Source organism: Cervus canadensis, chromosome 10 (assembly GCF_019320065.1).
Source record: "Cervus canadensis isolate Bull #8, Minnesota chromosome 10, ASM1932006v1, whole genome shotgun sequence".
NCBI lineage: Eukaryota > Metazoa > Chordata > Mammalia > Artiodactyla > Cervidae > Cervus > Cervus canadensis.
Genome location: NC_057395.1, coordinates 65,461,342 through 65,475,224, shown reverse-complemented (window position 1 = coordinate 65,475,224; position 13,883 = coordinate 65,461,342). Strand labels below are relative to the sequence as shown.

At 37.6% G+C, this 13,883-nt stretch overlaps 1 protein-coding gene across 1 annotated transcript in view; it reads right to left on the bottom strand.

Annotated features, from left to right (window-relative positions):
• The window catches only part of CTNNBL1 (catenin beta like 1), a 160,142-nt gene that overhangs the window by 73,712 nt on the left and 72,547 nt on the right, over positions 1-13,883 (bottom strand). The window contains exons 8-10 of the mRNA XM_043479007.1: positions 11,253-11,325; positions 10,954-11,012; positions 9,304-9,452 (exon numbers count right to left, since the gene is read on the bottom strand). Coding sequence (XP_043334942.1) covers positions 9,304-9,452; positions 10,954-11,012; positions 11,253-11,325 — 281 coding nt within the window. The remainder of the gene's footprint in view (positions 1-9,303; positions 9,453-10,953; positions 11,013-11,252; positions 11,326-13,883) is intronic.

The following is a 13,883-nucleotide window of genomic DNA, read 5'->3' as shown; positions in this document are numbered from 1 at the left end:
TACAGCCAGGGACAAAGAGATGCTTGCCACACAGGATGGTAAGCAAGGGATGCCTGCCTTACCCACAGGGGTAAGCAAGGGATGCCTGAACCTAATCTCTAAAATCAAGAGGAGGTGTGTGGGTGTAAGGACAGGGCAAGGGGAAGTAATATAGGGACAGAGGCTTCTTAAAAGAACTTTAGCCTAAGTATCAAGGGTGAGGTACCCAGAGAAAATAAAGAAATGTGTTAAGGAATCTAAAATAGTTTGGTTTAGAGAACAGAATATACATGTGTGGGAAAAGGAGAATGAGAAGAGATGGACACAGGAGAATTAGGCAGAGGATAGATCCTGAAGGGACTTGGTGCCACTTCAAATGTTCATAAACAAATAAATCAAGCATCATTTTTCAAAAAGTAAATTATACTAACAGAAAAGAAATGGAATAAATTGCATAATTTCTACAGAAGGAAAATAAAAGAACTAAAAGACAAAACAAAATAAAATCTTCAAGAAAAGCATCAGAACAAAATAAAGAGAAGGAGAGGGCCAAACACAACAGTCATTGTAATAGAAACAAGTACATTAAATTCATCTGCTTAAAAACAAACTCTCACATTGGACTAAAAATCCAAAAAACAGCTACATGCTCTTAATAGGAGTCACATATGATATAAAATGACATAAAAAGTTAAAATAAAACCATAGGAAGGGATACGATAGATAAATACAAAATTATAAAAGAATTCAAAACCAATTCATTACATGTAACAAAGAGGACTGTTTAACACTAACAAAGATATACAATTCAAGATTAAAATAAAAGAATTAGCATTTACTTGCTGAATAAGCAATGCAGAATATAATGAGCAAGACAATCAAGAATAAAAGGGAAAAAAAAAGCCAGTTATATTAAGATACCATATTACTCTCAAAATTTGACAGATTAGTTTTTTTAAAAATGGATATGGAAGAGTTAAAATATATTTTAAAAACTGATTAAGGAGCTATGTACAGCACATTATACTCTAGGAACACAAACTCTAAGTGTCCATGGAATATACACAAAAACTAGCCATCTACACGGTCACAAATACGGTCTCAAATTAGAAAAGCAGATACTATTCAGCCTATATTTTCTATTAATGTAATAAGAAAACAAGATTTAACCACTTGAAACTGTGTGATGAAGCTAAGCCATGTTAAGAGGAAAATTAGTTAGTTTGTTGTTGTTGTTTTCCCCTTTATCTGTGCCACAAGGCTTGTGGGATCTTAATTCCCTGACCAGGGACTGAACCCAGGCCCTTGGCAGTGAGCGCACAGAGTCCTAACCACTGGACTGCCAGGAAATTCCTGAATGTTTTTATTTTCAAATAAGAGGATTATTTTTAAAAGCATTAACCATTCAACTCAGATATTTAGAAAAGGACAACACAATAAATGGAAAGAAAGAAGAAAATAGGAATTAAAGACATAAAAAAATTCATGAGTAGGCAAAAAGTATACAAATAAACAAAACGTCAAACCAAAAGCAAAGACAATCTCAATCACTTTTAACAAACCTGATTGAGTAAGAAAGCAGGGAAATTTAAATAGATAACATTAAGAGTTATAAAGAAGACATAATGAGCAGAAAATGAAAAAGATGAAATGGAAGATACAGAACAGAATTATACAAATACAAGGACAACATATATTAATAAACCTGGAAGTCTATGAAATTGAAAATTTCTAGGAAAATACAAAATATCAAGTTGTCTTTAAAAATCAGAACACCGATGAAAGAATCAAAGACCTAAATAAATGGAGAAATATACCATGTTCATGGATGGGGAGTCTCACTGTTGCAAAGATGTGCATCCTCCCCAAAAGAATCTACAGAATCATTAGAATGCCAATCAAAACCCCAGCAGTTTTTCTAGAAATTTATATACAAAGACAAACTATAGAACTAGAATAGATAAAAGTCTTTAAAAAGACATTAAATAAGACGATTTACATCACATAATTTCAAGACTCAACCATACAGTCAGAACAGGGTTGTGTTGGCAAGAAGACAGACACATAAATCAATGAAGCAGAATAGAAAGCACAAAAAATAGACCCACACATGTAAGATAATTCATTTCTGACAAGAGTGTAAAGGCAATTAACTGGAAAGTGGACACTCTTTGCAATAAATGGGGCCAGAATTGGATATATGGGTTTGGATGGACTCTGGGAGTTGGTGATGGACAGGGAGGCCTGGCGTGCTGCGGTTCATGGGGTTGCAAAGAGTCATACACGACTGAGCAATTGAACTGAACTGAACTGATGCAAGAATAATAAATAAAACCAAGAACCTCAATTCATACCTAATACCAAATATGAAAATTAATTTAAAATCAATCACAGATCTATAAATGTAAAACATAAAACTGAAAATTCTAAAAAAAGATATGAAAGAAACACTTTGAGACCCTGGTTAGGGAAACATAGTTTATATGTCATTCCAAAAGCACAATTAAAAAAATATATATATATTTTAAAATTAGACTTTATCAGTAAAACTTTTGCTATTTAAAAGACATTGCTAAATACATGTAAATCCATGGCTGATTCATGTCAATGTATGACAAAACCACTACAATATTGTAAAGTAATTAGCCTCCAACTAATAAAAATAAATGAAAAAATAAATAAATAAAAGACACTGCTAAAAAATGAAAAGGCAAGCCACAGACTAGGAAAAAAATATTTCCAAAACACATCTCTGACAAAAACTTCTTTCTAGAATAAAGAACACTTAAAAGTCAATAACATAACCCAAATAAAATTTAGACAATAAGTCTGAACAAAGGGTTGACTTAACAAAAGATGTGAGAAACGTCAACATGAAAAGATGTCTAACAACCTTGTGTGTGCCGATGTGCTAAATTGCTTCAGTCGTGTCCGACTCTTCGCGACCCCATGGACTGTAGCTCACCAGGCTCCTCTGTCCATGGGATTCTCCAGGCAAGAATACTGGAGTGGGTTGCCTCTCCAGGGTTCCTCCTCCAGGGGATCTTCCCAACCCAGGGACTGAACCCATGTCTCTTAGGTCTTCTGCATTGGTAGGTGGATTCTTTACCACTAGCACCACCTGGGAAGCCCTTAACAACCTTAGTCATCAGTTACATGCAAAGTAAAGCCACAATACACATTCATTCAAATAGTTAAAACTAAAATCTGACTACACTACTACTAAAATCTGACTACACTAAGAATTAGGGAAGATAGAGCAACAGGAGTTCTCATGCCTTGCTGGTAAGAATATAAAATGATACAATCATTTTGAAAACAGTTTGGTACTGTCTAATAGTAAATTTACATTTACTATATGCCTTAGTCATTGGTGGCTTAGATGGTAAAGAAACTGTGCAATGCAGGAGACCTGGGTTTGATTCTTGGGTTGGGAAGATCCCCTGGAGTAGGAAATGGCAACCTATTCCAGTATTCTTGCCTGGAGAATTCCATGGACAGAGAAGCCTGGCGCACTACAGTCCATGGGATCACAAAGAGTCAGACACAACTGAGCGACTAACACCTTCACTTTCATATGACTTAGTCATTCATCTCCCAGGTATTTTACCCAAGAGAAATGAAAATATATGTTTATCTTAAGACTTTTAAGCAGCTTTATACACAACAGCAAAACACCAGAAAAAACAAATGTCTATGAACAAATGAATAAATAAACATATACTACTAACCATAAAAAAGAAACACACTACTGATACATGCAAAGTAAATGAACCTCAAAAACAACGTATTGAGTTAAATAAGCTAAACAAAACACAAACTGTATGATTCTATTTATATGAAATTCTAGAAAGACAATGGTTGACTGGGGCCAAAGCTGGATTGGTGGGAATTGATTGTCAAAGGGATCAAGTAAATTTCAGACGGTGATAAAAATGATCTATACATGCATTATCCAATATGGTAGCCACTAGCCACAAACGGCCATGGAGTATTTGAAATACAGCTAAATTTCAGATTTAAGTTGAGGCAACTTAAAATTTAATTGAAGTTTAAAAATTGATACTTGATTGAGTTATTGGGAAATATTTAAGTATGTTTGGAATAAGTATATTTAAGTATGGGAATCTACTTTTTCAACTGTAAATTGTATGAAATCTAACAAAAACCAAGTACTTTAATGAAAACTTGGCATTGAATTCAGATGCAAATGTAAAATGCACACTGAATTTTAAAGAGTGAGTATGAAAAATGAACGTAAAATAGATTAAGAATATTTTTTATTGATAAATAATATTGGTTACTTTTCCCCTTTGGTAACCATATGCTCATTTTCTATGTCTGTGAGTCTATTTCTATGTTGTAAATAAGTTCATTCGTATTATTTTTTAAAGATTCTACATATAAGTGACTTCATATATTTGTCTTTCTTTGACTTCACTTAGAATGATAATCTCCAGGTTCACCCATGTTGCTGCAAATGATAATATTTTATTCTCTTTTATGAGAGAATATGGCTCTTTCATTACTTTTATGGCTGAGTAATATTCCATTGTATGTATATATAACCACATCTTCTTTATCCATTCATCTGCTGATGGACACAAGTGGCTTCCATGTTTTAGTTATTGTTTAAGTAATGTGGCTAAGAAACACTGTGCGGCGTGCATCTTTTCAGGTTACAGTTTTCGTCTTTTTCAGATATATGCCCAAAAGTGGGATTGCTGGATCATATAGTAACTGTATTTTTAGTTTTTTAAGCAACCTCTGTCTTGTTGGGCCTGCACCAATTTATATTTCCACTAGCTTCCCACTGTGCTTCCCAGGTGGTGTTAGTGGTAAAGAACCTGACTGCCAGTGCAGGAGACATAAGAGATGCAGTTTTGATCCCTGGAGGGATCAGGAAAATCCCCTGGAGAAGGATATGGCAACCCACTCCAGTATTCTTACCTGGAGAATCCCATGGACAGAGGAGGCTGGCAGGCTACGGTTCATAGGGTCACAAAAGGTTGGACATGACAGAAGCGACTGAGAACGCACATACTAGCATTATAGGAGGGTTCCCTTTTTTCCACACCTTCTCAGCATTGATCACTTGTAGACTTTTTGACAATGGCCATTCTGACTGGTGTGAGGTGATACCTCACTTCAGTTTTGACTTGCATTTCTATAATAATTAGCAATGTTGATCTTTTCATGCACCTGTTGACTATCTTGGCTATCTGTACTGTATGTCTTCTTTGGAAAAGTGCCTTTATAGGTCTTCTGCCCAGTTTCTGACTGGGTTGTTTTTTGTTTTTTTCTTTGACATTGAGCATTAAGAGCTGTTTGTATATTTTGGAAATTAAGCCCTTGTCTGCCGTATCATTTGCAAATATTTCTCCCATTCTGGAGGCTGTCCCTTCGTTTTATTTCCTTTGCTGTGCAAAAGCTTTTTTGCTTGATTAGGTCCCATTTGTTTACTTTTGCTTTTATTTCTTTTGCACTGGGAGACTGACCTAAGAAAACACTGCTATGATTTATGTCACAATGCTTTGCCTGTGTTCTCTCCTAGGAGTTTTATGGTATCATGTCTTTATTTAAGTCTTTAAGCCATGCTGAGTTTATTTTTGTGTATGGTGTGAGGACAGGAGAAGATTTTCTGAGCCTAATTTCTTGCATCCTCTCCTATCCAGGAAAGCAATAAAATCATTAATGGAGACATCTGCTCCTCGTGATTAGCAGGAAAACTCTGCCAAAATGGTGCACATATCTCCCTTCACCAAAACTACATATAGACTGACTTCCCCACTTCCTCTTCGGGGCAGTTCCTCAGAGCTATCTGAGAGGCTGTCTCCCAGGCTACAGTCCTCATTTTGCCCCAAATAAAACTTAACTCACAACTCTCATGTTGTGCATGTTTTTCAGTCGACAGTATCTTTTATGTTCCTTGTGGTGAAAATAAAGGTATATACATTTGTCAAAATTAAAACTATACACTTAAAATGAGTGTCTGATTATATATCATTTATGCCTTGATAGAGATGATAAAAATATTAAAATTGAATCATATATATGTATGTGTGATAATGTGTGTACATAAATGTATAAATGACTATCTTGTTGGTGATCGTTCCTTATCAATAATCAGAAACATAAAAAAAACTCATAGGCTGTGGAGATGCAAAATTCACTGTTACTCTTCACAGTTAATACTTTAAATTATATTAAGAGTTATTCAATGTCAGCCTCCATCACGACCTATTGAGTTTCTTGGAGGCAAGAATCCTGTCTTGTTCATGTCTGTGATAGGCCTAGCACTTAATACAGTAAGTGAAGATAGCACTTTATCAATGTTTTAATAACTGCAGAGCTGTCCCAGACAATTTATATAGTCTAATTCCCACAAAATCCCTGCAAATTTGGCATCGTTACTCCCATTTTCCAGATGAAAAGAGGGAGAATCAGAGGACAGAAAGGTTAGAATAACTCACCAAACATCCAGAACTAGTCATTGAAAGAGCTGTGTTCCAAATCCACATCTGCCTCAACTCTAAACCCCATTCTTTCACACTACAACATGTCGCTACCTCTCCGGTGGGCATTTCATTAACTGTTTGATGAATGCTTGAATTCAAATAAAAATCAGTTATTTATGGACAATGGAACCAGAGGAATTTTCCTGAACTTCTAGGGTTATAGCTGCATAGTTTTTAAATGGGTTCCCTTGAGACAGAGAGCAACTTGGCAGCTCTTGCTAGAAGATCAGGAAGGATGGATCTACTAGGGAGAAACAACTCTCTCCCAATTAAACTTTTCATTTGGGAGTCTGAAGAAAAAAAATTACACAGAACAAAGAGCATGAGAAAGAGAAAAAAAAAGAAACGCTGAATCTGCTGATATAGCTAATTAAGGTAAAAGAATTAATCTAACAGTATCTTCAGCATTCAAAAATGAAAAGTTAGGAGATCCTAGAAAGGTGCTATTTCTACATCTTTTAGAGCTCCTTTTTAAATTAGGCTCCCAGAGCCTCAGCATTCCTGCTTGAATAATCCATACTTCTGGTTATTTATTCAGCTCCCCACTGCGGCACATTTCCAAGCCATATGCCATAGGAATACATCACCTCGTATTTGTACTCAAACATCCAAAGACACTGGCAGTTCAGACCTTTAAGAAGCTTAGAAGAAAGTCCCTGTAGAATATAGTTTTAAGGTTAAAAGGCCCAGGAAGCCAAATGCATCTTCTTTATATGCTATGTGCTTGAGAGGAGGTGGGTCATTTCAACAAAAGGACAGGCAATTAGAAGGGTAAAGAAGATAAACAAACAAAAGACTCAAGAGAGTAAAGCCAGCAAAAATCAGTCGAACACCAAAGGCCTCTGAATAATTACAATGCCCCTCTCTGTACTTTAAAATAAATTTTTTAAAACAATTCCACCAAGGAAGATTTTCAATCAATCCAAGGTCTGGTACACACTGGACAAACCAAGAGATCTACTGTGCCCCTGGGCCTACACAAGCCTTTAAAAAGAAGATGTTTTCGAAACACATACTCTGATGATCTTAAGTGCAAAAATAGCTTTAAGCACAAAAATTTGTAGAATCTGTCGCTGGAGAATTTTTTATAACAACAAAACACTGTAAATAACTACAATATCAATAACAAAGAAAGACCAAGTAAGTTATATTCCCTTAGAGTCACCATTATTCAATTATTGAAAACTGTCATGACGATTATGTCACAACATGGGAAACAGCATGTTAAGTTAAAAAAATAAACAGTATAGAAAATTACAAGTGTGGTAGGCCTAAAAAGCTGTTAAAAATAAGAAAACAATTATGGAGAAAAAGACTCCAAGGAATCTGCATCCAAAGAGACAGGAAACCTACCATTCATTTCTGTATAAGCCAAGCACTTAACACATTACCTTATCAGTGCTTTAACAGTTTTGTATTTCTATATTCTAAGCTATATTTAATAGATAAGTATCAAATTTATTAAAAAATTTTTTCACTAAAATTTTCAATGTATGCAGATATGTTTCAAAACAGCAGACTCAGGCTCAGTTTCATAAAGAATAATCCCATAGTGCTCAGTCCTCCAACCAATCAAACATGCTCTAACATCTCTCAATTAAAAAAAACTGACCATTGTCAACTAAACACCCAACTCTGGTTACCTCTTCACCCTATATCTCTACTGCTTCCAAGCCAGATTTCTCAAGGGTTATCAACTACAAGCTATCTCCCATTTACTTCCAGATTCTGTGAATTACACCAATATGAAACCTACTTTAAGTATTTTAAGAAATGAAATCACAAGTAATAAGATATGAAAGTGAAGTGAAAGTGACAATCACTCAATCATGTCCGACTCTTTGCAATCCCATGGACTGGAGCCTACCAGGCTCCTCTTCCATGGAACTCTCCAGGCAAAAATACTGGAGTGGGTTGCCATTCCCTTCTCCAGGGGATCTTACTGACCCAGGGATCGAACCCAGGTCTCACGCACTGCAGGCAGATTGTTTACAGTTTGAGCTTTAAATTAGACTTAGATATACAAGGAAGGAATTATGAAGAAAAGTTCCAGAACTGTCTTGCACATTTTCATATCTCTTATGCTAGCCACATAGCAAGGCACAACTCATTATTGAAAATAATATATAATGAAAAATATGTATAAATGAAAAACAGGAATTACATTCTGCTGTCAATAGTAAAGTATGTTAGTTGCTCAGTCATGTCTGACTCTGCTATCCCGTGGACTGTAGCCTGCCAGGCTCCTTTGTCCATGAAATTCTCCAGGCAAGAATACTGGAGCGGGTTGTCATTTCCTTCTCTAGGGGATCTTCCCGACACAGGGATCGAACCTGGTCCTCCCACATTGTGGGCAGATCTTTACCATCTGAGCCACTATTGATCTTTGTCAATAGTAAAAATATGGACAAACATATGGCATAGATAGGTCTATATAAGATAAAAAGAAAATTGGGCTAAGTTTAGAAATTAACATAGGGTATGTTTAGAAGTTAATGACTAGATTTCCCCAAACCAACACACTATGAGAAGGAACAACAACAACAAAAAATTTCCCTTCAATGGAGTGGTCCTATTACCAAATGACATGACAATAGGGTACAAACAGACCAAAATATACTCTGTATTCATCCAAACTAACTTCAGAAAAGACCATACACTCACCTGAAGACTACTGTTTTATACATCTAGGAAACTCAATGGAATAAAAGACCATAGCTAGCTACATGTTCTTGAATCCAGGCTAACAGTGAGGAGTTGGACAAAAAAAGATGTATAGCTAGGACATGATAGATGAGAAGCATACCTTAGCATGAGATTCATCAGCTGAAGACCCTCGCCCTTTAGGAAGCGCTCACGATTGGAACTCAGCATTAGGCAGGAACAGAGGGAATCAAATAGATTTTCCATCATCTCCTGCTCCTCGGCTGTGCTAGGATTGTGTCTTTTAAACACCTGTCAAGCAAAAGTATCAGAAGGCACAGAATCATAAGAGAAGGTCTTTTCATCAACCAGCATTCAACAATTTCCGAAGCCTGTCTACTCCAATAACCCTACAACTGAAGAAGCAGAGCCTTACCAAACAAAATTCTCATTTGTTTCCATTTTAGAGAAACTGGGCTTTCTGATTCACAGGTATTAAATAAATGGCTATCATGCAAAAACAAAAACAAACAAAAAAACACAATAACAATAAAAAACCACTCAACTGACCATTAGGTTCAGGAGTGATCCATAGTTCCAAGGAGGCAGATTTAACAAAAACCAACAAAACCTTTTTATTATGAAACATATTCACCTACAGAAAACTCTATAAACATGTACAGCTAAATGAGTAAGGTGAACACCCCTGAAACCATCACCCAGATCAAGAAACAACTTTGCCAGCTACCCCCACCCCAAAGCTCTCCACTTGGCCCACCCGACCACAACACATTTCTTCCCCTTCTAAAACAAACCACAGTTCTGAAGGACAAATCCTGGCCCAAAATAAGGAACAGTTTCCTAATCACCAGGGCTAATGAACTGCCTTACAGACCATTTGTGGCTCTAAGTCGTGGGAATGGCTTCAAGCAGTTTTTATCTTTGCCAGAAATACATGGCATGTTAGGAGGAAAGCCTCTTAACAGTGTATGCATACCCATACAGTCTACTACAAAATGATCAGTCTTATAGGAACAGGACTAAGCACTTTCCCAGAACTGGGAACAGATTCACAATTCAAAGCTCCATTTTTTGGGGTGAAGGCCAAACCACTCAGGCTGCTGGCACCAGGAGGGAAGCTGTATGCAAACTGACATCTCAGACACGCCCAACACTCTAAAGATTTTATCCAAATGATCTATTTTCAGTCCTGGTTTTGGAATAGCACAGATGAGACTGGTTAGGAAAAAAAAATCTTAACAGTATTTTCAGAATGCCAGCAGAACATTTCAACAGGATTTACATTTCTAACACTGAGCAAATGGCAATTTCTAATTTCTTTTTCCAGCCTCCAGTGCCACATCCTCCCCATCCTCCTCTCTGACCTCTATCCCATTGCATTGGAACTTGTACACGTGAAGCTTACTTGATCTTAAATGAACAGACCCCAATTTAGTGGCAGACTGACAAAAAAGAAAGTGAATAATCTTGGGAGTGGGTCAACTGAAAATACTGTGGCATTCTTGGCTCAAAAATATATACTTAAGTGGGAAGCACACATCTTTGGGCCTGACAAACATCAGCAGACTGAGAAAGTCTACACCAGATACATGGTGATATCTGGTCATAAAGAGCAAACGACTAAGAAAGGAGGCAAACCATGTGCCTCCATTGTGACCTCACGCCTGCCAACACACCCCATATGGCTTGCATCGCGTGGCTTATTCCTTCCCACCATCTCCAGCTCCACCTCCCATTTAAAGATACAAGCCATGTATCTTCATGGCAGACAGGAAGCATAAGAATTACTCACGGATAACTGCTGAAGAAGCACATCGATTCCATCCAGCTCCCCAAGCAATTCCCTGTTTTCTAAAAGGGGAAAAAAATAGAAGAAGAAAAAAAAAAATGAAGCTAACTGTCAGATTTTACAGCCGTCTAACACTGATACATCAGCAAACAAAATCAATACAGCTTGACAGAGTACAAAAGCTGCACAGAGAGCGAGAGGGAGAGCAAGGGGATGCCAAAGGCAAGAGAGCTTGCTGTCATGATCTGAAACAAGCCTGGCTCCTATCCTAACAGAATATCAATACCGAGAGGGAGCCTCACCATCGTTGTCCTGGAGCAATATGGCCAGCACTTCACTACAATACAGTTTGTTGGCATCGAAGGGCATCTTTGCCTATGGGGAAACAGGAGAAAGGAGAAATATGTTAAGGGCCCTTGTTTCCTTCCCCAGGACAGTTTTTTCCACAAGTATGAGGATCTGAGTTGGAGAGATGGAGAAGTGAGAAAGGGAAAAAGTAGGTTATGGGTGAAAAAAAGTCTGCCTCTGCTGTCAAGAGACCAGACTCCAGTACTACCCAGTAAAACCATAAATAGCATTATGTACACAGCGGTCCTCACACTTCTAATGCCCAGATACAAATGTCACCTCCTCTGTGAAGAGTCCCTGTTGTGAGTCTAGGGACTATGGTCGAGCACATAATATGTACTCAAATGCAAAGAAGATGAATGAAAGTTTTTAAGACTAAAGTCTATCATGAAGCTTCAGTCATGAGTGACGGTCATAAAATTAGGCTGTAAATTAGCCTATGGACAGATGAGAGAAGCTGAAAAGAAAGCCAGTTCTTATTTAGATTAGCTGAATGTCTTTGTAACAAAGTAGTTCCTTTTTGGATTTTTAATTTTTTTTAATGCTTAAAATTTAATTTGAAATCATAAACCTATCTGCTCGTGGGCCATAATCTGCCTACTATTTAAAAAGGAAACCACATTAAATATGCAGAAATGTGTTAATATTTTAACACCCAAATTACTACCCACAATTCTTTCCCTGCTGCATGCTCTGCTACTCGGAGTCGCAGAGGGGACACATGCACTGCAGAGCCCATCTTTCATGGTCACCCACATTGTTGCTCCTGCAGTGAGACTCAAGTGCCTCACCATTAACGATGCCCCGTGGATAAAGGGAGCGTGCGCCTCATCGATGTGTTTTTATTTACTGGATCCTTAAAATGCAGGCAGAATAACAGTTGTTAATCAGCAGCAGCCCTGCTATCTATCCAGGTTTTTGAACTGACAAATAATTACTGTACCTGGAAAGGACAGGGGAGGTGTTTATCTTGAAGCTAATACCGCCATCCCCTTAGCACCATTCACAGCTCTGTTTGGACATTGATTTTGCACTTAAGAAGGGAGACTGGCCCCTAATGAAGCAACACCCAGCATCTTTTCAGTTCTCTCTGCACGTCTTCCTCATCAAGCCTAAGTGCACCCCACAGGGCTTCTGGAGGCTGACCAGGTATGACCCATCTCAGGTTAAAAGATCTGTAAATACAAGGTCTTACGTGTGCTGACTGCAAGGTATGCTCCCTGGGCAAGCTTAAGGTCTTGTTTCAGGAAATTCAGTACAACAGCCAGTGTTTAAATGCAAACTGTGGCATTTTTCACTTTAAGAAAAACAGTTTTATACAAATCAAAACACAAAAGTGAAAAGCCAAGGGGTGAGTATCTCTATCAGAATGAAGAATCTGCTAATAAAATCACTCACATTATTTAAGTTATGAGTACTGCTAGTTTGCTGACAAAAGTCCGTCTAGTCAAAGCTATGGTTTTTCCAGTAGTCACGTACGAATGTGAGAGTTGGACAGTAAAGAAAGCTGAGCACAGAAGAATTGATGCTTTTGAACTGTGGGGTTGGAGAAGACTCTTGAGAGTCCCTTGGACTGCAAGGAGATCCAACCAGTCAATCCTCAAAGAAATAAGTCCTGAATATTCAGTGGAAGGACTGAGGCTGAAGCTGAAGTTCCAGTACCCGGGCCACCTGATGCAAAGAACTGACTTATTTGAAAAGACCCTGATGCTGGGAAAGATTGAAGGCAGAAGGAGAAGGGGATGACAAAGAATGAGATGGTTAGATGGCATCACTGACTCAATGGACACAAGTCTGAGCAAGCTCTGGGAGTTCATGGTGGACAGGGAAGCCTGGTGCGCTGCAGTCCATGGGGTTGCAAAGAATCAGACAAGACTGAGCAATGGATTTATATATTTATTGCTAGTTTAAGTGATTTAAGCCATACCAACTTATATGCAGCTTTTTAAGGGTCAAGGTTCTTGGTTCAAACAAGATACACTCAACTGAAAGACCAAAAGATATCAGGCCCCTAGAGCAATAGCTTTTCTGTGGTTCCAATGACTCTTGACTTTTATTTGATTTTATAAAATTCTGTCTCCAAGGTAGGGGGGAAGGTTTCCCTCTTTTCCCAGCAAGTTATTTATTAGGCATTTGCTAAATGTAAGACAAAAAATTAAACATGACAGCAAACAGAGGTGAATTTGCATGAACCTCATCCACTGTTACATCATTTAAAAGATTACAATGAATTAAAATTAATTTTATCAAGTAATACATGTATATTAAAAAAAAAAAAGGACATAAATCTAGGATCAGACACATCTAGATTTCACTCATAAGCACGTACTATGTATGTAACCCAAAGTCTGCAGTTCCCAAACTGTGTGCCATGGGACACCACATTGAATCCACAGGAGATTCCAAGGATTCACAGTATTTCCAAGGAAAGCACAGTGACATCTGACATCTGTGGAACAGTGAATGCATTAACCATTAGCTCCAGGTACTGTTTCTTTTGATGACATCCTTTCTTTGACAGGCTGGCTTTGGGTGGTTACTGTGATAAAAGAGCTGTGTGAAAATCAATGTGGAGAAGAAACAAA